Here is a 23,157-nt window from a genome sequence, read left to right on the forward strand (position 1 = left end):
CCGCCGGGCCGCCGGAGCGGAGCCGGGCGGAGCGGGAGCGGGGAGCGCGCGTCACCCCGCGGCGCGTCCCGGGCGGCGCCGGCGGCCATGGCTGGAAGCGAGCCGCGCTGCGGAGGCAGGTCCCCGCCGCCGCACCACAGCGACTGGGGCCGCCTGGAGGCCGCCATCCTCAGCGGCTGGAGGAACTTCTGGCAGTCGGTGGGCAAGGAGAGGGCGGCGCCCAGGGCCTCCCAGGAGGAGGCGGGTGAGGAGGCCAGCGCCCTGACGAGGCTGCCGGTGAGTGGCGGCCGCCGGCCGCGGAGGAGCGAGGGGCCGGGCCGGGTCGGGCCGGGCCGGGCCGGGAGGGGGGCGCCCCTCACGGGCGGCCTCGGGCGGGGCGGGGCGGGGCGTCGCCGCGCCGGGGTCCGCGTCGGTCGGCGTCCTGCCGCCGGCCCGGGCGGTGTCGTCACCCGGGGGCAACAGTTGGCCAGAAACGCCGAGGCGTTGACCTCTGAGGCTCCGCAGCCCGGCCGAAGGTCGCAGTGAAGCACCGTCGGCGGCCGCGGTCACGTCACCCTCGGCTCTTCTACGCCCAAAACAAGTTTTGGCTCTAGAAGCCCCCACCCCGAACGTCAGGCGAGGGAAATAGACGCCTGCGGACTTCCTGGGTGGCCCGGGAAAGCCTTCGGCGACCGTGCCCAGCGTCTTTACCTCGGTTCGAGGTGCCGAACCCCGCAGTGCGAGGATAGGGCGGCTGTTGCCTTGGCGCGTATTTCGGGTAACCCCACTCCGCTTAGGGGCAGCCCGGGCGCTCCGCGGCTCAGCGCCGCCTTCGGCCCAGGGCGGGACCCGGGTCACAGGTCGGGCTCCCTGCGTGGGGCCTGCTTCTCCCTCTGCCTGCGTCTCTGCCTCTGTGTCTCTCATGAATAAGTAAATAAAATCTTAAAAAAAAAAAAAAAAAACCCTCACATTTAATTGACAATGGCTGAGTTAAAAGCGCCTCAAGTTAAAACAAACCGCGTCACTCATTGTTAAACTTTTTTTTCAGGCAGAGGGGAAAATGGAGAGAGGAGAAATTCCTAGAAATTATTCAAATTCTCTATCTCAACTGGACTTGGCACATTCCCCTCATGTCTATCAGAGATTGGAAACTGCTGTTCTTTGAAATACGGGTTTTATGGGGGAACTCAGATGGCGGATTTACTCTTGGATTAGAACTAATGACACAATCAGAAGTTTGTCAGCTTGATAAAGTTTTTATTTTGAAGACTAGAATATTTCCTTCAGTGATTTGTTCAAACAAATGGTGTGGCAAAATACCCAGGAGGGGAAATTGAAGGACTTGGTTATTGTGCTTGAGAAATACCAGAGCAATGATTGGTCTTTAATAAATATTTCAGTGTGTCAGCAATTAAATGTTCACTATGTTCCTCTTTTGATGGCAGGAAAATAACTTCGGAATGATAGATTTAATTATGAAAATACTGTTAAGTTGATCTTTATTATCTAGTGTGATTCTTATTAATTTTGAAATTCATTATGGTATAATTAGTAAAAAGGCAAACTGCTCAGGTGACCTTTGGATCCCTGCTGTAATGGAATAATTATAACTTATTATCAGAAAACAATTTTCAAGATAAATTTTTCATCCCTCTTACGGATTTGCTGTTTCTATTTCAGATTGATGTGCAGTTATATATTTTGTCATTTCTTTCACCTCACGATCTGTGTCAGTTGGGAAGTACAAGCCATTATTGGAATGAAACTGTACGAGATCCAATTCTGTGGCGATATTTTCTGCTCAGAGATCTTCCTTCTTGGCCTTCTGTTGACTGGAAGTCTCTTCCAGACCTAGAAATCTTAAAAAAGCCTATATCTGAGGTCACTGATGGTGCATTTTTTGACTACATGGCAGTGTAAGTATCTAGGTTTATGAATTAAAAAGAAGATTCCAAATTTGTATTACAAGTCAACGGTTTAAATTAGTCTTGACTCTGCCACTGATTTATTTCATAGAATTTGGTTATAAGTGTTCTTTTATAAAATTTGGGGATTAAGTTAAATGACCTCCTTCATAGGACTCTTTCAGTTTTCACATTTTATTTGCCTGTGGTTCCTGACTCTAGAGTATTTGAATAATTATAGATAGTTCATATGCCAAGAAATAAAATAGTTCTTAAAAGTTTCGTCATCTTTAGAACATTTGTCATTTCCTTTTTCTTTTCTTTTTTTTTTTTTTTTTAATTCATGAGAAAGAGAGTGAGTCAGAGGCATAGGCAGAGGGAGAAGCAGGCTCCCTCTGGGGACCCTGATGTGACACTCAGTACCAGGACCCCAGGATCATGACCTAAGCCAAACACAGATACTCAACCACTGAGCCACCCAAGTCCCCATATTTGTCATTTTCCTAAATAGTGACTACATTTCTGTATCCAAAAAAGGAATGATCAGTGATCGGAGACCAGTTCTTTGGCAGGGAAGAAAATCATTCTCAAGGTTCTGGGAAATAAGATTTTATTATCACCCAAAAGCATTGACACTTTTAAATATCATGTAGCTGAGTGAATAGTGTTGTTGAGCAACTGTAGTATATTAGATTCCATGAGGGATGCTTTATGTTTGTTTACTTATTTAGTCATCTCCCAATAAGGGATTATCTTTGTTATAGATATGGAATTGAGGTTCAAAATGGTTATAGATTTTGCTTAAAGTCGTGTAGCTTATAAGGCACTGTTCAGATTGGAATCCTATCTTGCCACCTTAAAAACAATATAATGTCATTGGATCTGTATGTAATCTACTTCATTGAGGGCCCCAAATTTAAGGCATTGTAAATAACTTAAAAGAATATTTATGTTTTAGGTAAGAATGGTTTTGCTCTGCTAGATTTAGTACCTAGATTCAGGATTTTTTTTTCATATTTTATTTGAGTAATTCACATCTTTCCTTATTCTAATCTAAATACTTAGTCTTGTGAGACTACTTGATTAAAATGTGTGTAATATGTTATATACAATTTCAGTAAGTGCTGTTGTACTCTTACTTGCTGGTTGTTACTTCTGCATTGTCTTACATAGCCGACCATAGCATCAAATATATCATGCTGTAGAGCCAACTTTCCTCCAGGAATAGTTAATAATCATAGTAACTATTCATGATCATACGAAGTATTTTTATTGAAATATAATTAACATACAGTCTTCTATTAGTTTCAGATATATAATATAATGATTCAACAATTCTCTGCATTTCTCATGCTCATCACGATAAGTGTACTCTTAATCCTGTTTTATATCACTCACCCCCCTACCAATCTCCCCTCTGCTAACCACCCATTTGTTCTCTGTGTTTAAAAGTTTGTCTCTTTTTTCCTTTGTTCACTGTTTTGTTTCTTAAATCATAAATTTCTGATCCTTATAACCCTGGGTTAATTGTTATTGCTTAAATAATGCAGATGAAAAAACTGCTTAGCCAGATCTACCTAGCCTCAAAGTTGATTTTTTTTTTTTCCTTCTTGAATTACAAGGTTCCTATATAAACATCATTGTATTGTTAGGCTAGTAATTATCTTAACCAGCTTGATTTAGTTAAAGGGCTTTAGGTTTTATTTTGAGTACTGTGTTTTAATTTTTGATAACATGTAGAATTGGTAATTTAGTGATATATAGTTATTGAAAGAAATTGCATGGTCTTTTTCACATGGTTCTTAGTTTGCTAGATTATCTTTAAGGAACATTTAAGCCTCCCTGTATATTTAACACTTATTAAACTATTACATTTGAGACTGTTAATAGGAGTACTTAAGAAATTTGGCTATATTGGTGGCTTTAGTAATTTCTATCTTTCTTCTTCACCTCTAGAGACATTTATGCTAACTATCTATATAGTTTACTATAGGGTTTCTCAATCTTGGCACTATTGACATTTTAGACCAAGTATTTAGACCAACTCTCCTGTGTACTGTAGGATGTTTAGCAATATCCTTGACCTCTGTCCATTAGATATGCCAGCAGCACCACCCACTGACCCCCCAGTCATAATGAAAAAAATGTCTGCAGACATTGCCAAATAAATGCTCCCTTGGGGTGGGGAGGCAAAATCTCCCCAAACTGATGAGAATCACTACTCTATGTAGTGAATTTTTATGACTGAAACAAATGTTAGACCATGAGAGAAAATGTTCCATGAGAAAATGAAAGATTAGAAAGTAAATAACCACTTCCTGGGGAAGACTTCCTCAACATTTGGACCACTTCTATTCTCATTGTGCCTTTGCTTTTTCTTGTTATGACATCCGGTATACATGTTATAATGTGTATGCCCTCTACTTCCCTCCATGAGGATTGGAACTGTATTATTGTATCTCCTGTGTCTAGTATGTTCTCAATAAACTATATATTGTTAAATGAATAACTGGCTATGTTTTTTTCTGTGTTAATTTTCTAATTTGACAATTTTATACAGCTATAAGATGTGCTGTCCATATACAAGAAGATCCTTGAAATCTAGCCGTCCTATGTATGGAGCTGTCACATCATTTTTACACTCATTGATCATCCAGAATGAACCACGATTTGCTATGTTTGGACCAGGTTTGGAAGAACTGAATACATCCTTGGTGTTGAGCTTGATGTCCTCTGAGGAACTTTGCCCAACAGCTGGTTTGCCTCAGAGACAGATTGATGGTAATTTTCATGTTAATCTACAGTACATAATAACCAAAATATTTTGAGCTTGACACTAATGTTAATAGATTAATTTTTAATTAACTTTTTGATGTAATGAAATATAGTAATTTGGTAAATAGGAGCTCCTCCTCCCCAGATCCCAGTGGGCGAAAAGAATTGATTTACTTTTTACGAGAGGTGAACTTCCTCTTATTTACTCAAATTTGTGTAATATAAGATTATATGAAGGTAAGTTATATGTTATCAAGACGTTTGTACAGTACTTACATATTTTAAAAGAATATTAACAGCAAAAACCATTCAGTGTCTACCGTGGGCAAAGTACTTTGATATATATTGGAATTTTTAAAAAGAGCTAAATTAACACCTTCCTCTTCTTTCTATGAAAACAGTAATCATGTAGTTAGTTGGCAAGCAGGAGATGTAATAAATAAAAGTAATAGTGTAATCTAGCTTATACTTTGCTTATTCATTTACTGAAAGCACCTATTAGATGCAAGAGGTACCGAGATTTAAAACAAATATCCAAAATTTTGTCTGCCCTGAAGATACTTGGTCTAGATAAGGACAGAGATAAATATATAGGTAATTAGATATGGTATAATTAGCTCCTGGGTAGAAAGGGTCAAAGAAGGCTCTACGTTGAACATGATGCCCTATTTGAGTCATCAGGATGAGTTAAAGTAGGCCACTAAAAGAGGGAGGGGGGAAGTATTGTGAGCAGTGAGAGCTACATTTCTTTTTAATATTTTTTTTAATTTTTATTTATTTATGATAGTCACACACAGATAGAGAGAGAGGCAGAGACACAGGCAGAGGGAGAAGCAGGCTCCACGCACTGGGAGCCCGACGTGGGATTCGATCCCGGGTCCCCAGGATCGCGCCCTGGGCCAAAGGCAGGCGCCAAACCGCTGCGCCACCCAGGGATCCCGAGAGCTACATTTCTAAAAGCACAAAGATGTGGATCCATATGACACATTTGAAGTAATTCTATGTGTCTAGAGTGGGGCTAGGTGAAAAGACATGTATATGCCATGCTTAAGCATTTGGAAGCTGTTGAAAGATTTTAAAGAGATGTAAGATGATCAAGATTTCATTTGAGGAAGATCTGGCTCCTGAATGGAAAATTTATTACAAGAGGCTATCTCACTATAATATCATGAAAAAATATGAAGCATGCAGTGTTGGCCTAAATATGTTTAGCAGTATTTCTGATGTGGTTTTCCTATTGGATGATAGTGCCATTCACTAGGATAAGGAGGAAGAGAAACTTTTTGAGGGATCTTTATAGGGAGAATGACAGCTACTCTTTGGAATATGCTGACTTTGATAACTCTGGGAGATATAAGTAGAGATGTCTGCTATAAGCAGTCCACTTGAATGGAAACTCCATTAGCACAAGAGTCTTACCAGCTTTATTCTTAGCTGTGTGTTTGGTGTCAGGCATATAGTAGGCACTCTATAGATTTGGTAAATAAAAGAGCAAATGACTTTGTGGATTACTCTATGCATCCAGATCTCAAGACCAAGATCTGGGTTAGAAATCAAGATTTGGGAATCATGGTGTCCACGTGGACTTGGAGTTTCTGAGGATGACAAGAAATACTGTGAACCAGGTGCTGAAATCTTCAGTGAATGTTTGAAGGAAGGGGTTATTGAAAGGAGACTCATAAATAATGGGGTTGAAGAAGGGGAGATGGTACTGCAGCTGAATGGTGTATCTCAAAGAGATGAAGTTTTGGGAGGGCTGGTGGGTAACAGGACATAGCTGTGAGGAGTAAAGAGAGCATCGACCCTACATTTTCATCCTAAAATGTGGAAGAATAAGCAGTTTTGTTACTTGAGAGTACTGCAAGAGAAGCAGCACCTAAGGGTAGGCCAGTTCAGGTAAGGCCATGAAGTAGAACACCTAAAGAAGAGAGGTTTGGGATATGGGAAAATTTGCTGATCATGAAATGCAAATTTTATTCTACAGACAACAGAAGTGATTGTTTATAAATGTCATTTTAATTATGCCTCAAACCCTGCAAGATCAGGGAAGAATGAGGGGATGGGGGCTGGCAAGGTGGTACAGAACAGTGTGAAGATCATATTGATTGGAGGTTAGATGTGTTGAGAGGATAATCTCTGGAAGTTAAACTGATGAAAACAAAGAGATATAGTTGAATTTGTCTCTATGATCTGTTTGAGGAGTTTGTGCACCAGACCTGGTGGCCAGGAGATCAGGGTCATGCTTACAGTTCCACCTACCAAGATTTCTGCATAATATGTTGCCTGGAATGGTGACATAAGATGGCATGACAGGTTTATTTAAACAATTAGATTGGTTATGATGCAGGTAGTAAGGCTATAAAAAGTGGAATAAGATTATATTGTTTTTGAAGAGCAATGGCTTTGAAGGGAAGAAAAATAATTAGGTAGGCATTTTTAAGCCAGAAGAAGAGTGGACAGTAGGGTCAAAAATGGATGTAGGAGACTGGTTAGAGTGATTGCGAAAGTCCAGGTGAGGTTATGATTTTAGACTAAAAGAGGGATTGAGGATGGAGAGAAGTAGGCAGATCTAAAAGGGCATTTATATGAAAAAAAAAAAAATAGAGCCATGGAAGAAAGAAGGATCTTTTCATGAGGTAAGAGTGTTAGCCCCTGAGTGTTAACACAGCCAAAGAAGGGAAGAGATTAAGAAAGGACAAATAAGAGTGTTGAATAATTCGGTTAAATAATCAGCTTCAATAAGAAGCTAATATTTAGTATGTGTTATTTACCAGTCACTCTATTAGGAGTTTTACATGTATAATCTCATTTAATGTTATAGTATCTCTAGGAAGTATGTATTATTTTATATATTTTTTAAAAATTTATTATTAGACAATGCAGTGGGAGGGGCAAAGGAAGAGTAGAGGGGAAGAGAATTCTCTAGCGGACTCCCCACTGAGTGCAGAGCCTGATGTGAGGCTCTATCTCACAACCCTGAGATCAGGCCTGAGCCTAAATCAAGAGTTGGACTCTTAGCTGAATGAGCCACCAGGCACTCTGTATTATTGCTGTATTTTGATGTCAAAACTAAGGCTCACAAAAAATGACAGTGTGGCAAATTCAAGAGTATAGCCCAAGTTTCATTTCACATTTAAGTATCTGCATATTTCCTCAATTTTCTACAGTGCCATTGGTGACTCCCCATCAATTTAAAAACATTTTCAGAGGGCAAAAAAGCCATTTCACTGAATATATATATACATGGAGTGTATGACAAACAAGAAACAAAAAAGTTGGGAAATGAATCTTAGTCTAGAAGATAGATATTACTAGATTACTAGCTGTTAATGATGCCTCTGCTACTAATCTGATGATACAGAAAGGAATGCTATAAGCCTATCAGTTCTCTGTTCTTTATCCATATTTTTATTATCATGTAAATGAAAACTGCATACAGCACCTATGCCTTAATACAAACATTTCCCTTATTCCAAAGCTATGTATAACTTGTCATGGACTTTTTGGTTGCTCTTTTTGCTTGCACTGAGTAATTTTTTCAATGTGATCTTTTTTTGAATTTCTTAATGACTTGCTTTGATAACTGTAATTTTTTCCTTTAGGTATTGGATCAGGAGTCAGTTTTCAGTTGAGCAACCAACATAAATTCAACATCTTGATATTATATTCAACTACCAGGTAAGGCTGCCTATTTGGTGGCCTACCTGAGGCATCAGGACTTGAATACTTTAGGGGGGTGGAGCCTGCTTAGTATTTGTTTATGTTTTATATTTACATTTTTCTTATAGAAAGGAAAGAGATAGAGCAAGAGAAGAGCATACAAGTGTAGTTAACAAGATGTTCAGTCTACAGAATGAAGGAGATGATCAACAAGGAAGCCGATATAGTGTAATTCCACAAATTCAGAAGGTGTGTGAAGTTGTTGATGGATTCATCTATGTTGCAAATGCTGAAGCTCATAAAAGTAAGCATTATCATTTTCTTTTAAGAGAACCTTTTTTTGCAGAGCAAATACAATTGATTTTTGGGATTTACTGTGACTTCTTAAGAACATGGTGGTTAATTTAATAAATGTGATTCTGTGACCATTAATGTTAGTAGTGGGTTCTCAAACCTTGATGTGCATTAGAATCATCTGAAGAGCTTGTTAAAAACAGCTGCCTGATTCCTACTCTAGTGGATTATAATTCATAGATTTGGATTATTTCTTGGGTATTTTTTTTAATAAGCACCCACAGAATTCTGCTGCATATTAAAGTTTGATACTAGAAGTACATACTATTTCTTGTTGTATGCTTCTGCACTTGTTATTGATGTTTTGTCTGCTGCTAGCTCTATTCAAATAATTTATACTGATAACTGGAAAATTTTACCTTTAAGGTAGTAGAGAGATGTGTGGGATTAGTTAAGAATACTTTCCACATATACTGAATAATTGCCCTTCACAATGCTATTTAGGCATCAAATCAGAATATTATCGGGGCACAAACCAGTATTGTAATTTTTCTCCACAATCTTTTGTGAATAAGTTAAAGCATGAATATATAATATATTGTTCTCACTGTGAACAAGGTAACAGCATTACTGAAAGAATTTAAAGCTTATGGTGCACTGAAGTTAACCAGAGCTAAAAAGTTAAGTTCAGCTCAACTACTGACTAGTTGGAATCAATCCACTGCATTAGTGTTCTAGCCAAAGAAGAAGCATACCCATTTCTGGGAATAGATTTTCTTTGCCTCAATCTTTTCTTTACTGTTCTTCCACAAAAAACATTTAGCATTAAATTAAACATTATAAAAGACTCAAAAAAATCAAAATGAAATGACCCATTATCAAGAGATGAAGCAATCAATGGAACCATACCTAAAGATAAAAGCAGATGTTGGCACTCTCAGAAATGGATATTGAAATAACTATGATTAATATGTAAAAGGATCTAGTGGAAAAAATGGAAAATATGCATGAATAGATAGGGACTTCAGCAGAGAGAAAGAAGAAAGAATAAAATGGGAATGCTAAACATGAAAATATAGCAGGTGAACAGTTTCCTTAATGGATTTATCAGCAAAAGAAACCTTTGGTAAAACTGAAGATAAATTGGAATTATCCAAATTAAAATAGGAAAAACCAAGCTGGAGGAACCCATCAAGGGAAACAGCTCTAGGGTCAGTGGACTTTTTCTCAAGGGGCCAGAAAATAGTAAATATTTTCAGCATATAAGCCATATGATCTCTCATACTCAACTTTGCTGTTAGAGTGCAAAAAGTAACCATGGACAATTTATAAACGAATGGGCATGGCTGTTTTAAAAAAATATTTATAAAAATAGATCCATAGAATGTAGTATGCCAATACCTGGTATAACTCATATGTAATTGGAGTCCCAAAACATGAAGAAAGAGAATAAGGAAAAATAAAATTTTGAACAGATAATGGCCAAAATTATTTCAAAATTACTGAAAGACAGCAGACCACAGATCCAAGCTGCTCAGAGAACTCCAAATAAATTAAAAATAATAGTAATACATAAATAAAAAATACATCTAGATACATTATGGCCAAACTGATGAAAGCCAAAGATAAGGAGATTATCTTGAAGACAGCCAAAGCAAAATAAAGCATACATATAGAGGGCCAAAGATAAGGACAAAGAATTCCTGAAAGAATTGCTGAAGGCAGTGAAGGGAAATCTTTATGGTATTGCAAAGTGGAGAAAACCTTATATCCAAAGATATCTTTCAAAAATGAAAGCAAAATCAAAACTTTTGGACAAAACCTGAGAAAGTTCATTATCAGCTGATTTGCATTATAAGAGATATTAGAGAAAGCTCTTCAACCAGAAGAATATACCAGATGGAAAATTGGATCTTAAATGAAAATGAAAATCTAAAAAAAACCCAAATAAATAAATAAAAGAAAATGAAGAACCCTAGGATAGAAACAATGTAGCTATATATAAGATTTTTTTTCCCTAATTTTTATTTTTTTATAATTATGTACAGGAAAAAATTGTAATAATGTATTGTGGGTATATGATTCTTTTAAGTAAGATACATAATAACAATACAAGCAAATGGAAGGGAACAAATGGGAATACATTGGTATAAGGTTTTCCTATGTGTGAAGTTGCATAATACTATCCAAAGGTAAACTTACAAAAACGTGCGTGGTAAATCCTTGAGTAGCCACTTAAAAAAGTGAGAGAGGTACAATTAAATAAGCCAGTAGTGAAGGTAAAATGGAATAATTACAAACTCAGTCCAAAGAAGGGGGGGATAAAGAACAAAGAACAGATAGGACAAGTCAAAATCTAAAAAGTGTATGATTAGATTTCTATGCACTGTTGGGACGCCTGAGTGGCCCAGCAGTTGAGCCTCTGCCTTTGGCTCAGGGCATGATCCCAGGGTTAGGGATCAAGTCCCACATCGGGCTCCCCACAGGGAGCCTGCTTCTTCCTCTGCCTATGTCTCTGCCTCTCTCTCTCTGTATCTCTCCTGAATAAAATAAAATTTTTAAAAATAATAATAAGTACACCTTGTTGATAATGACATTATTGATTCATTTTCTTTTCATATATAACAAATTTCCTTCAACCTAGTGACTTAAAATAACACCTATTTATTAGCTCATAATTCTCTGTGTCAGAAGTCAGCACAGCATGGCTGAGTTTCCAGCTTAGGGTCTCACAGGCTGAAATCAGAGTTGGATGGTTTGATGCAGTACTTTCTGGTGGCTCTGGGGAAAAATCTGCTAACTCACTGAAGTTATTGGCTGAATTCAGTTCCTTACTATTGTAGGACGGAGGTTTTTATTTCCTTGCCAACTGTCAGCTGAGGGCTTATGTCATCTTTTAGAAGGTATCCTCATTTCTTGCCTTGTGACTTCCTCTTGTATTCAAATCCAGCAATGGAGAATCTTTCTAAGAAAACCTCAACTCTTTTAAGGGCCTACCTGATTAGGTCAGCCTCACTAAGTATAATAGCTCATTCTTGAGGTCAGTTGTGTATTATAATGTAGCCTACTTATGGCAGTGATACCCAATCACTGATTCTAAGTTTCTTCCACACTCAAAGGGGAAGAGATTATACAAGGGTGTGAATCATTGGGTGTCCTTTTAGGATTTTGACTACCTCACAATGTCAGCAATTTACACCGTCTAATGAAAGGCAGAGATTGTTGGTTAAAATAAAAGAGCAAGACCCAAGTATATTTTTAAATTGTTTAAACTAAGGTCTTTGAAAGAAAGGGTAGTGTTAGCTACAAAATTTGTGAGAGGAAAATACCTATATCAAAGTGTTTTTGCATTTAAACTCTGGAGACATCTGAATGGTATTGTGACCTTTTTTCCCTCTAATTTCATTGAAATTCCTATCCTTGAAGGCTATCTAATAGTAATTTTATGACAAATCAGTAAATGAACAGCGATAGAGGCAGTTTGTTATGTTTGGATCCTGGTAATTTTTTTGTTTCCTTGTTTTGAAGTTTATTATTTTAAAAATCCTTATAAAATGCAAATTAAGGGTTTTGACTACATTCTCTAGGACATGAATGGCAAGATGAATTTTCTCGTATTATAGCAATGACAGATCCAGCTTTTGGATCTTCAGGAAGACCTATGCTGGTTTTATCTTGCATTTCTCAAGCAAATGTAAAAAGAATGCCCTGTTTTTATTTGGCTCATGAGCTGCGTCTAAATCATCTAAACCACCCATGGATGGTAAGGTCCTATCTTATCTGGTGAGAAAAATCTTATTTTATTTTTCACTGTTCTCTATTTGATTTTATTCTTTCCTACTCATTCTCTTTAATGAAATAGCATTCTAAAGTTAGTTTTAATAGCTTGATCAGCGGGAGATATTTGATTGGTATCAGTAAGTTTTACCTGATCATTTGGTCTCTCCTTGCCTCTCCTATCATAGATACAGTGAAATAACAACTGGAGATTGGTGTTGTTTGTTGTTTTGTTTTGTTTTGTTTTGTTTTAGATGCCAGTATCATGTTTTGTTTTTTCCAACATTTAAATATTATGCTTTAAGGGTCATCAGAAATACAGATTTCATCTAACTGTTCCTTGCTTTCTAAATTTTATTTTAATCATGGAATCCTTTCTTCAAATGAAGCCTTACATGAAAGCTCCTATATAAAATAAAGAAAAATTAAAATTGGAAGTGCTTATGCTTAATAAGAGGATTTTCTTCCTTCCTCCTTGCATACCTTCTGTGGAGTCTTCTAAAGACTCTTTGGGAACACGGTTTGAAAGCTACTCATAAAGGTGTACCTTTCTGAGTGGTACCATTAGGAAGAGTGGCATTACCATTAGGAAGAGTGGCATTACCATTAGGAAGAATGGCAGTCTTAATACATTTTTGCAGTTTGATACCACTTTTACCAGCTGACTAGCTGGAATTATTAAAAAATGTTTTAGTTTTCAAAGTGGATCCTTTGTAGGAATTTTTTTTCTAATACAAACAAGTCATAGAAATGGTTCTTCCCATTCCCAAAGCTGAGTTCCAAGATAAGTAATAAGCCTCAGTTTGGTAATAATTATAAACAGATCATATTTTTTTTTATCTAAGTTCTCTAGAAGACAAATTTGAATGAGTGACCTATAGTTTACTGGGATTTTTTAAATCCTTTTTTTTTTTTTTTTTTTTTTTTAGTATCTAGAAAAATGTTTCTTTTATTCATAAGATTTTGGAGTCAGTTTCTTACAGTGATCTCTCTTATCTGCTCATAGGTCCAGGATACAGAGGCTGAAACTCTAACTGGTTTTTTGAATGGCATTCAGTGGATTCTTGAAGAAGTAGAATCTAAGCATACAAGATGATCCTCCTTTTAGACCTTGGAAATTGAAACCCCTTGAAACTTGTTACTAAGGTCATGATGTGAATATTTGCTGGGTCAGCTAATTTTGTCCTGCCTTTTTGCAGGTGGGCTTTATATTGGGACAGCTGTAGCTGCTGTGTTTTTTATATAATTTTCACTTTTTACCTTAAATCAATTTCAAGAAAAAATGTTTCAGCATTTAGCCCCCAAATGAGCCTTTTAAGACTGTTTGATAACTTTTATATTTCCTTTTTTTAAAATATTAAATTCTGGAAAAAACAAATTTGTACTTCTGTCATTCCTTGTGTTTTCTAATTTCAGTTCAGAGGTTGCCCTGGTGGAGAATAACAAATTTACTAAGCTTTCTATAGGTTCTTTTCAAGAATCCTTAACTGGTTATCAAAAAGAAATTTTAATTTTTAATAAATATACTGCTTAAAGACTGGGATATTCATTAGAATTGTACTTATTATTATGGCCATATACCTTCTGGGTTTTTTTTCTGAAACAAATTAATTTTATATCATATTTAGTACTGATTCAGTGAAAACTTTCCTGGAAGTACTTGCTATTTCACATAACTTTGAAAGTTCGTAAGATTCTAAGGCCAAATTCTATTCCATACTCATAGAGAAAATATCCCATAAGACATAATCATAAGACCTTCTTACAAATTGCAGAGGAAATGTTACAGCTTTCTTATCTCATTGGAACTGAGAAATTTTAACATTATAATAAAATGAGCACAGTATTTGGGTTAGGGTTTAAAAAAAAAAAAAACAGTGTTTTTATGATGCTGTGCCCAAGCTATAGCCTACAACCCACAAGAGAGTGCTGCTCCAAAAAAGGGAGCTCCTACGTATGGGTACACTCCTTCAGGAGTTGGCTTCAGCAGCATGTAGTTGAGGCAGGATGGGAAAGGCTGACATCCTATTCCTGTGAAGATATTTCTCTAACTTAGAGAGGTAATGTGGTTCGACTTCCTTGGCTGCCCCAGTCTAGATTGGAGTTTCCATCTTGCTGAGTTGGAGGAGGGAGGGAGTTGGAATAAGTTTTGACTCAAATCCCAGATACTTGCTGTTCTTACTGAGTTTTAGTAGATTTTTTTTTCTTGGAAAATATTTCTTTATTTTCTGTAGGCTTTGGGACCATATACAGAGACTTTAAGTGGTTGTTTTTTTTAAAAAATAATTTCTTCCAGTTTTTCTAGGGAGCTATTCCACAGAACCCTCATGCTATTATGCCAAAATTAGATCTCCCTATTTTCCTCGTTATATTTGTAGTACATCACCTAATTCATTCCTGATATTGATGTTATATCTTTTTTCTTCTTGACCAGTCTAGCTAAAGTTTTACTGATTTTATTATTATTCTAAAAAAACCCACCTTTTGGTTTTACTGATTTTTCTCTTTCACTGACTTATGCTCTAATGTCTTTTTCTGCTTTAAAATCTTTTTTATTTCATTTTTTTCTAGTTCTTTTTTTTTAAGATTTTATTTATTCATGAGAGACACACACACAGACAGAGAGAGAGAGAGAAAGGCAGAGGCACAGGCAGAGGGAGAAGCAGGCTCCATGCAGGGAGCCCGACATGGCCCGGGTCTCCAGGATCACGCCCTGGGCTGAATGCAGCACTAAACGGCTGAGCCACCCGGGCTGCCCTTTTTTCTAGTTCTTTAAGGTAGACATTTAGATCATTAATTCTGTTCTTTTTTAAATTAATTAATTAATTTTTTAAGTTGCCTAGTATGGAGCCCAACATAAAGCTTGAACCCACAACTCTAAAATCAAGACGTGAGCTGAGATCAAGAGTCAGATGGTTGACTGACTGACTCACCCAAGAACCCCTATTTTTTTATAAAAAAGCATTTAAAGCTATGGGTTTCCTCTAAACTCTCTTTAACTTCATGGACACATTTTGGAATATTGTATATTTATTATTATGCAGTTAAAATATTTTCTAGTACCTTCACTTTTTAATCCATGGATTTTTTAGTGTCATTATTTTAGTGTTGTTTAATCTGTTACCTATATATTTTATTGTTATTGATACCCAATTCAATGTCTCTTTTTATCAGAGAATACTCTAAAATTTTAGTCTTTTTAAATTTGTTGAACCTTGCTTTACGGCCCACCTTATGGTTTATTCTGGTGAATATGCCACATGCACTTGAAGAGTTTATATTCTGTAGTTGTTAGGTGGAATGTTTTATAGCTACTTATTAAGTTAAAGTGATTGATAATGTTTAGATGTTTTATATTGGTTATATTGATTTTTAAAAAGATTTTATTTTTAAGTAATCTCTACGCCCAATGTGGAGGTTGAACCCACAAATCCAAGATCAAGAGTCACTCATTCTGAATGAGCCAGCCAGGCACCCCATATTGATTTTTATATAGTTGTTTTTATCAGTTACCAATAGACATTAGAATCTTTAACTATGATTAGGGAATTGCCTATTTTTCCTTTGAACTATTAATTTTTGTTTAGTGTGTTTTGATGACATTTTTAGGTGCACATATGTATATGACTTATTTTTCTAATGAATCAACCCTTTTATCATTATTAATGATGTCCTTTTTACTGGTAATATTCATTGTTGTGAAATACATTCTCTAGTATTAATATAACCTCTTCAACATTAAAAAAAATACTGATCCCATGATACATCCATTCAACCTAAATCTGTCTTTATGTTTTAAGTGTATTTCTTGTAGATAGGATATGGCAAATTTTGCTTTTTCTTTTTCCATTCTGGCAATACCTGCATTTTAGAATGTATAGATCATTTACATTTAATGTGATTATTGATATGATTGGCTTCAGGTCTACCATTTTATTATTTGTTTATTCCCTCTTCACTATTGTTGTTTCTCTATTCTTTCTATTTTGGATATTTCATATTTTTTAGAAATTGATTTAAGTTTTTCTGTTAGTTTTTTAGCATGTCTTCATTTTTTAGAGGTTTCTCTAGTGATTGCAGTATATTTCCTTAGCTTTTGAAAGTTTTCTTTCAAAACTGTAACACTGTACCAGTTTTGTAATATTTACAAATGTAACTGTGGGTTTTATTATTCATACCATTTTTTTGCTATAGCTATTAAATATAGTATATCCCTGTATTTTATAAATCTCAGGAAGACAGTGTTATAGTTTTTGCTTGGTTGGCAATTTTATTCTTTCAGCCCTTTCAGGTGTTCCTTTGTTTTCTTCTAGCTTCTATAGTTTCTGGTAAGAAATTACTAATTACATCTCTATTCTTTTGTATATAATTTGCCTTTTTTTTTTTTCTGCTCTCAAATTTACTTTTTATCTTGGTCTTCAACAGTTTAACTACAGAGTGCCTAGGAAGATCCCATTTATAATTATCTAGGTTGGGAGTTACTAGCATATTGAATATTGAAATTCATGTCATTTACCAAGTTTGTGAAATTTTGGCTCATTATTTCTTCAAATATATTTTTCTTCTCTATTCTTTTCTTTCTTCCTCTTCGGGTCTATGTTGTGTCACAACACATGTAGCACCATTTGTTATTATTATTATTATTATTTTAAGATTTTATTTATTTATTCATAGAGACAGAGAGAGAGGCAGAGACACAGGCAGAGGGAGAAGCAGGCATCATACAGAGAGCCCAACGTGGGACTCGATCCAGGGTCTCCAGGATCACGCCCTGGGCTGCAGGCGGCGCTAAACCGCTGTGCCATGGGGGCTGCCCACCATTTGTTATTTAACCTTCTCTGAGGCATTGCTAATTTTTTTCAAAGTTTTTTTCTTTCTGTTCTTCAGTTTGCATAATTTTATTTGATTAACCCTAAGATTTTCATACTCTATATTTTGTTCAATCAATCTTGTGAATTTTTATAATGTATTTGTTCTATAATTTCCTTTTGGTTCTTCTTTTTTAATTCTTTATATTTTTTTTTATTTATTTACGATAGTCATACAGAGAGAGAGAGAGAGGCAGAGACACAGGCAGAGGGAGAAGCAGGCTCCATGCACCGGGAGCCCGACGTGGGATTCGATCCTGGGTCTCCAGGATCGCGCCCTGGGCCAAAGGCAGGCGCCAAACTGCTGTGCCACCCAGGGATCCCCCCTTTTTTAATTCTATTTTGTATCTCAGATTTCCATTTTCCCCCCCATTGAGGGTATACATTCCTGTACATCACTGAGAATGTAATAGCTGTTTTAAAATCCTTGTCTGAAAATTCTAAATCTGGAAGCATTAGTTTCCATTGGTTTTCTTTTATTAAAGTAATGAGTGTCATTTTCATTTTTGTATCTTGCAGAGTTTTGTATTGTATTCTGAAAAATATAAATGTTAAGTTGTGGAGACTCTGGCTTTGCTATTTTTCTCCAATGAGTGGTGTTTCTTTTGTTTAAACAAATAACATGGTTAGATATACATTGCAAACTCTGTTCCTTGAGTAACAGTTCTACATGCAGTTTATCTTTTTTATTTAAGTGAAGAACTTGAGTTGGTTTCTCACACAAAATTTAGCCAAAGATATAGACCAAGAATTTAGTGATTCCCTTCCTGGCTTTTTCTTTTCTGAGACTCGTTTTTTCCTCTTTAGTGGCTACGGTTGCCCTCAACCAAAACGAGACATTTTTCTGTTTTTTAGATCTGCTCTATGTCTTTTGCCAGAATTACTGTTGGGGGATCAACAACTTATTTTCACATTTGGAGTTCTTCCATTTGCAATCTAGTATATCAATCATATTTTCATTAAAAGCTTCAGTGGTCTTTTTCTTATGCCAGCAAAATCTCTCTTCCGATGTCGGAGTGATATCCCACCCACAGATACCAAATTAAGCAGTTGGTCTCATAAAAGCAAAAGCTCTTTGATCACCAAGAAGAGCCTGTTTATTCTTGGAATTTATTTAGACGTTTTTACCTACTGCTCTTGATGGCCCAAAGTAAAGTATAATTTACATTTTTTTTCTGTTTTCTTGTTACAGTAACAATCTCTTGTGACCTAAATTCTATCTGAAAGAAAGCAAAAATTCTTAGCGGTTTTTACACTGTCTTTTTAAACACCTTATTATTTCCCAGATCAGTGTTCATTTGTCAAAAATTTTCTAGCATTAGGTCTCCACACAGTAGCTGAACTATATTGATCATTACTGTACACTGTGAAAAGTTCTCATGTTTCATTTTCTCCTTGATTTTCAATATTATTTCATTTTTACTATATACTGAGATGACTTTTTACTGTTTTTTTTTTTCCCTTCCCAATTGAATTATGCCTTCATATTCTTTGACCCTTGGAAGAAGTCCTAAGCAATTTTTCATAACATTTGAGGTCTGACCCTTGCTACAGCCTCAACAAATTAAATATCCAATATTTAAAATTTTCCAGTTATTTATTCTTCCTACACATTTGTATAAGAATGTTAGAAGCAAGGCAGCCCCAGTGGCTCAGCAGTTTAGCGCCGCCTTCAGTATGGGGTGGGATCCTGGAGACCTGGATGGAGTCCTGTGTCTGGCTCCCTGCATGGAGCCTGCTTCTCCCTCTGTTTGTGTCTCTGCCTCTCTCTCTCATGAATAAATAAATAAAATCTTAGGAAAAAAAAAAGAATGTTAGAAGCAGCATAACTAAGTTATTAAGGATTCTAAAACCAAATTGGTCTGAGTTCACATCTTAACTTCATTACTGTGTGGTCTTAGCCAAGTTTCTTATCTTCTGTGTGACTGAGTTTCTCTAATTGTAAAATGAAGATAAAAAATACCTTATAGAGTTCTTAAAATGCTTAAATAAGTTAATATTTTAAAACGCTAAGGAGAGCATGTTGTACAAAAAAGTGCTCTAAAATTGTTTAATAAATTTTGATGTACAGAACAACACCATTATCAAAATGAGTTTTTATTTTTTAATATCATATGAAAAACCTAATGTAAAAAGCTCCATTTACTTAAGAAAGTATATAAAAACCTGTCAGTAGATAGATCTAGCGAAATAATTCTGGGGGATAATAGAGCTCTGATTTTTTTTCTACAGAAATAGAGAAATTTTAGTTAAAAATTTGGCAAAGTAATATTTATTTTTTTTTTGCCATGAATAGCACTATCAGTTTTACACCAGAATACATTGATGATCATTTTCTGTTTTCTACCAGGTAAAGTACAAAGTCTTAGCTTGTTTGTCAAATTGATACTATAACTAACAGAAGACTGTTCTTAAATTCTGAAAAATATGACAGTGCTATCTCTAGATTTCCAGAAGGTGGTACTATTGCTACATACAGAAAGAATTTGTTACTAAAAAAAAAGAGATATTTCAACTTAACTTTTATAATTTTGATCAGATTGGATTTTCAGTAATATTTTCCAAAGTGTGTTCTGAGTATAGTAATTTCCTTGATAACTGAGCATAGCGTTAGTTCTTAGTGGATTAAATAAAGTTAAGCATATTACACAGGACTTCTCAGAACTTTAATGTGAATCAAAGATCATTTACTGTGAGGCATTTTTATTTTGTTTTTTTTTTTCACAGAATATAGGATATTCTATCCTATATCTATCTATCACAGGATAGATACAGATTAGATTTTGTAGAACAAAATTAGAGAAAATGGCTTTAAAGGAATTAAAACTCAATAAAATATGATTTTAAAATATTAGGATAATCCACAGAATGGAAGAAAATTTTTTACAAATGGCATATGTGATGAGGGAGTTATATTTAGGATATATAAAGAACTATTACACATCAATAATGGAAGATGAATAAAAGTCAGCAAGGGATTGTTCATAAATAGACGAATGTATAATGAAGATGTAGTATATATACACAATGAAATATTAGCAATGAGAAGGAATGAAATATTGTCATTCACAGCAACATGGATGGACTTAGAGGGTATTATGCTAAGTGAAATGAGTTAGAGAAAGATGTATGCCATATGATTTTACTTAAATGTGGAATCTAAAAAAAAGCCAATAAACAAACAATAACAAGAAAGAGGAACATGCATAAATATTGAGAACAAACTGTTGCAAAAGAGGAGAGGGATAGAGAATAAACAAAATAGGCAAACGGGTTTAAGAGGTGTAAGATTCCAAGTTATGTAAGTCATGGGGGTGAAAAGTACAGCATAGGGATATAGTCAATAATATTGTAATGACTTTGTATGGGGACACATGGTAACTACACTTTTCTTAGCATTCTGTAATGTATGTAATTGTTGAATCACTATGTTGTACATCTGAAACTAATATGTCAATTATACTTCAGGTAATAAAATATCAGCAAAGAATCTAAAGATGTTTCTCTAAAAACAATACACAAATGACCAAGAAGTGTGTGAAAAAATACTCAACATCATTAACCATCAAAGAAGTACAAATCAAAATCACAATGAGATACGATTTCACACCTACTTGGATGACTACAATAAAAAAGAGAATAAGTTTTAAGGAGGATGTTTAAAAATAGAATGGTCAGAATGTAATTATTTTGGAAAGTGATTTGGCAGTTTCTCAAAATGTTAAAAATACTCTTACCGTGTGACCCAGTTATTCCCGTCCTAGGTATATACCTAAGAGAAATTTAAATGTGCATACAGAAACTTGTATGTATACGTTCATAGCAACATTATTCATAGTAGCCAAAAAGAGAAAATGATCCAAAGGTCTATCAACTGATGGATAAATAAAATTCTGTATATCCATACAGTGAAATATTATTCAGCAATAAGAAATGCTGACACATACTATAATATGGATGAAAACATTCAGTGAAAGAAGCCACTCACAAAGGACCACATATTATATGAGTCGATATATAATCGACACAAAGTAAATTATTGGTGAAGGACAGGGTGATGGAAGTATGGGGGTGGATGGCAATAAAATTTATTTTAAACATCTATGTAGACACTTGGATTTTTTCTCGAATAGTTTACACTATATATTGCTTAGTTTCAGTAGCCAGTTCTGGATCATGTGTGCTTTCTTCTTTCATGTGAAGACAGTCTATTATTAAGTAAAAAAAATCCAGGAGAATAATTTGCTAAATGAAATAGAAAGTATGGTAGCTAGCAATAAATTGTTTGATTCATTGTAACTGTGTAAACCAGTATTACTTCAGCTTGATTTTTCTAGGTTATTATGAATATTATTATATTCAAGACCATATAAGTATTTTTTTTCTGTGAACTTTGTGATCATACCTTTTGGCCATTTTCTGATGGATTTTTTCCCCTTCACATTTTTTTAAAGACATATTTATTCAGCCTCATGATCAGACTATTAAATTTAGCAATCAACAGCATGGGTGCCAAAAAAAAATCTACATTAAAACCCTTTGTTGGAATGCTTTACACTTTCCACAGAACAGAAACTAAAATAACCTGTTGTACAATTAGTCACAAATACAGTCCTCAAGTGTTTGGCCCATTCATATGAGTATTGTGTAAAATATGTCTTCTTTGCAGCAACTAGGCCCTGCCACCCCTGTGCTTGGCTGAGTTCACAAGTCTGTTGTAACCTGTAGCTTCCCTGTCATTTCTCTGGTTCTCCTCTCCTGCTAAGCTTTGTTTCCTGGCAGTAATTAAAACCTTCTGCCACTGCCATAGCTGCTGCTGCTGGAACCGCCACAGCCACCTTGGTTTCATCGTTTGGCAAAGTATTGGCCTCCACCACCATAGGGGCCAGAGCTTCTGCCTCCAAAATTTCCTCCTTTCATGGGTCCAAAATTTGAGGATTGATTGTTGTAATTGCCAAAATCATTATAGCTTCCACCACCTCCAAAGTTGCTTCCATCATTACCAAATCCGTTATAGCCATCCCCACTGCCACCGTATCCACCACCACCTCTACTGCCACCGAAGCCACCTTGACCACTGAAGTCCCCTCCATGCCCAAAGTTGTCATTCCCACCAACACCACGTCCACGACCACTACCAAAGTTTCCAGAACCACTTCGGCCTCTTTGGCTGGACGAAGCACTAGCCATCTCTTGCTTTGATAGGGTTTTCCTTACCACATGGTTGTGGCCATTCACAGTGTGGTATTTGAATGACAATCTTGTCTACAGAGTCATTGTCACCAAATGTCACAAAAGCAAAACCTCTCTTTTTGCCACTGCCTGGGTCAGTCATGATCTCAATCACTTCAATTTTCCCATACTGTTCAAAATAATTTCTTAGATGATGTTCTTCAGTGTCATCTTCAATGCCACCAACAAAAATCTTTTTCACAGTTAAATGGGCACCAGATCTTTGAGAATCTTCTCATGAGACAGCCCTCTTTGGTTCCACAACTCGTCCATCCACTTTGTGTGTCCTGGCATTCATGGCTGCATCCACCTCCTCCATGGTGGTTTATGGGCCAAACCCAAAGCCTCTGGAGCGCTTGGTGTTGGGATCTCTCATTACCACACAGTCCATAAGCGTTCCCCCTTGCTCAAACGGCTCCTCAGGATCTCATCAGTTGTTTCAAAGCTCAAACCTTTGATGAAGAGCTTCTGCAGCTGCTCAGGCTCTTTGGGAGACTCTGACTTAGACCTGATGACGGTGGGAAGGGAGACTTTAACGGTGCTTACTCGGTGGCATCCAGGGGCAGAAACTCCCTCAAATTTTAAAGGACTCTTCAGGTATCAGGAGACTAGTCATCTATGATGCAAATGTTTTTTTTTTTTTTCCCAGTTTATCATTTGTCTTCTGA

At 36.2% G+C, this 23,157-nt stretch overlaps 1 protein-coding gene across 2 annotated transcripts; it reads left to right on the plus strand.

The window, feature by feature from the left end:
* Positions 1-34: 34 nt before the first annotated feature.
* Positions 35-13,761, plus strand: FBXO4 (F-box protein 4). 2 transcript variants are annotated; one of them, XM_055325164.1, is made up of 7 exons: positions 35-276; positions 1,660-1,895; positions 4,444-4,664; positions 8,261-8,336; positions 8,447-8,622; positions 12,200-12,375; positions 13,396-13,761. In XM_055325164.1, the coding sequence occupies exons 1-7, from the start codon at positions 88-90 to the stop codon at positions 13,483-13,485; spliced, it is 1,164 nt and encodes a 387-aa protein (XP_055181139.1). In that variant the 5' UTR covers positions 35-87; the 3' UTR covers positions 13,486-13,761. The 2 variants fall into 2 exon arrangements, with proteins under 2 accessions (XP_055181139.1, XP_055181140.1); XM_055325165.1 differs by having other exon boundaries at positions 12,236-12,375.
* The last annotated feature ends 9,396 nt before the right edge of the window (positions 13,762-23,157 follow it).

The sequence above is a fragment of the Nyctereutes procyonoides genome, unplaced genomic scaffold (genome assembly GCF_905146905.1).
Source record: "Nyctereutes procyonoides isolate TBG_1078 unplaced genomic scaffold, NYPRO_anot_genome, whole genome shotgun sequence".
In the NCBI taxonomy this organism is placed as follows: Eukaryota; Metazoa; Chordata; class Mammalia; order Carnivora; family Canidae; genus Nyctereutes; species Nyctereutes procyonoides.

Bases quoted from the DNA above. Each gene is read 5' to 3' on its own strand.
- FBXO4 (XM_055325164.1), top strand. From the start codon at position 88: ATGGCTGGAAGCGAGCCGCGCTGCGGAGGCAGGTCCCCGCCGCCGCAC. The intron at 277-1,659 runs GTGAGTGGCGGC...TTTCTATTTCAG, and splicing joins GCGCCCTGACGAGGCTGCCG to ATTGATGTGCAGTTATATAT. The intron at 1,896-4,443 runs GTAAGTATCTAG...AATTTTATACAG, and splicing joins TTTTTTGACTACATGGCAGT to CTATAAGATGTGCTGTCCAT.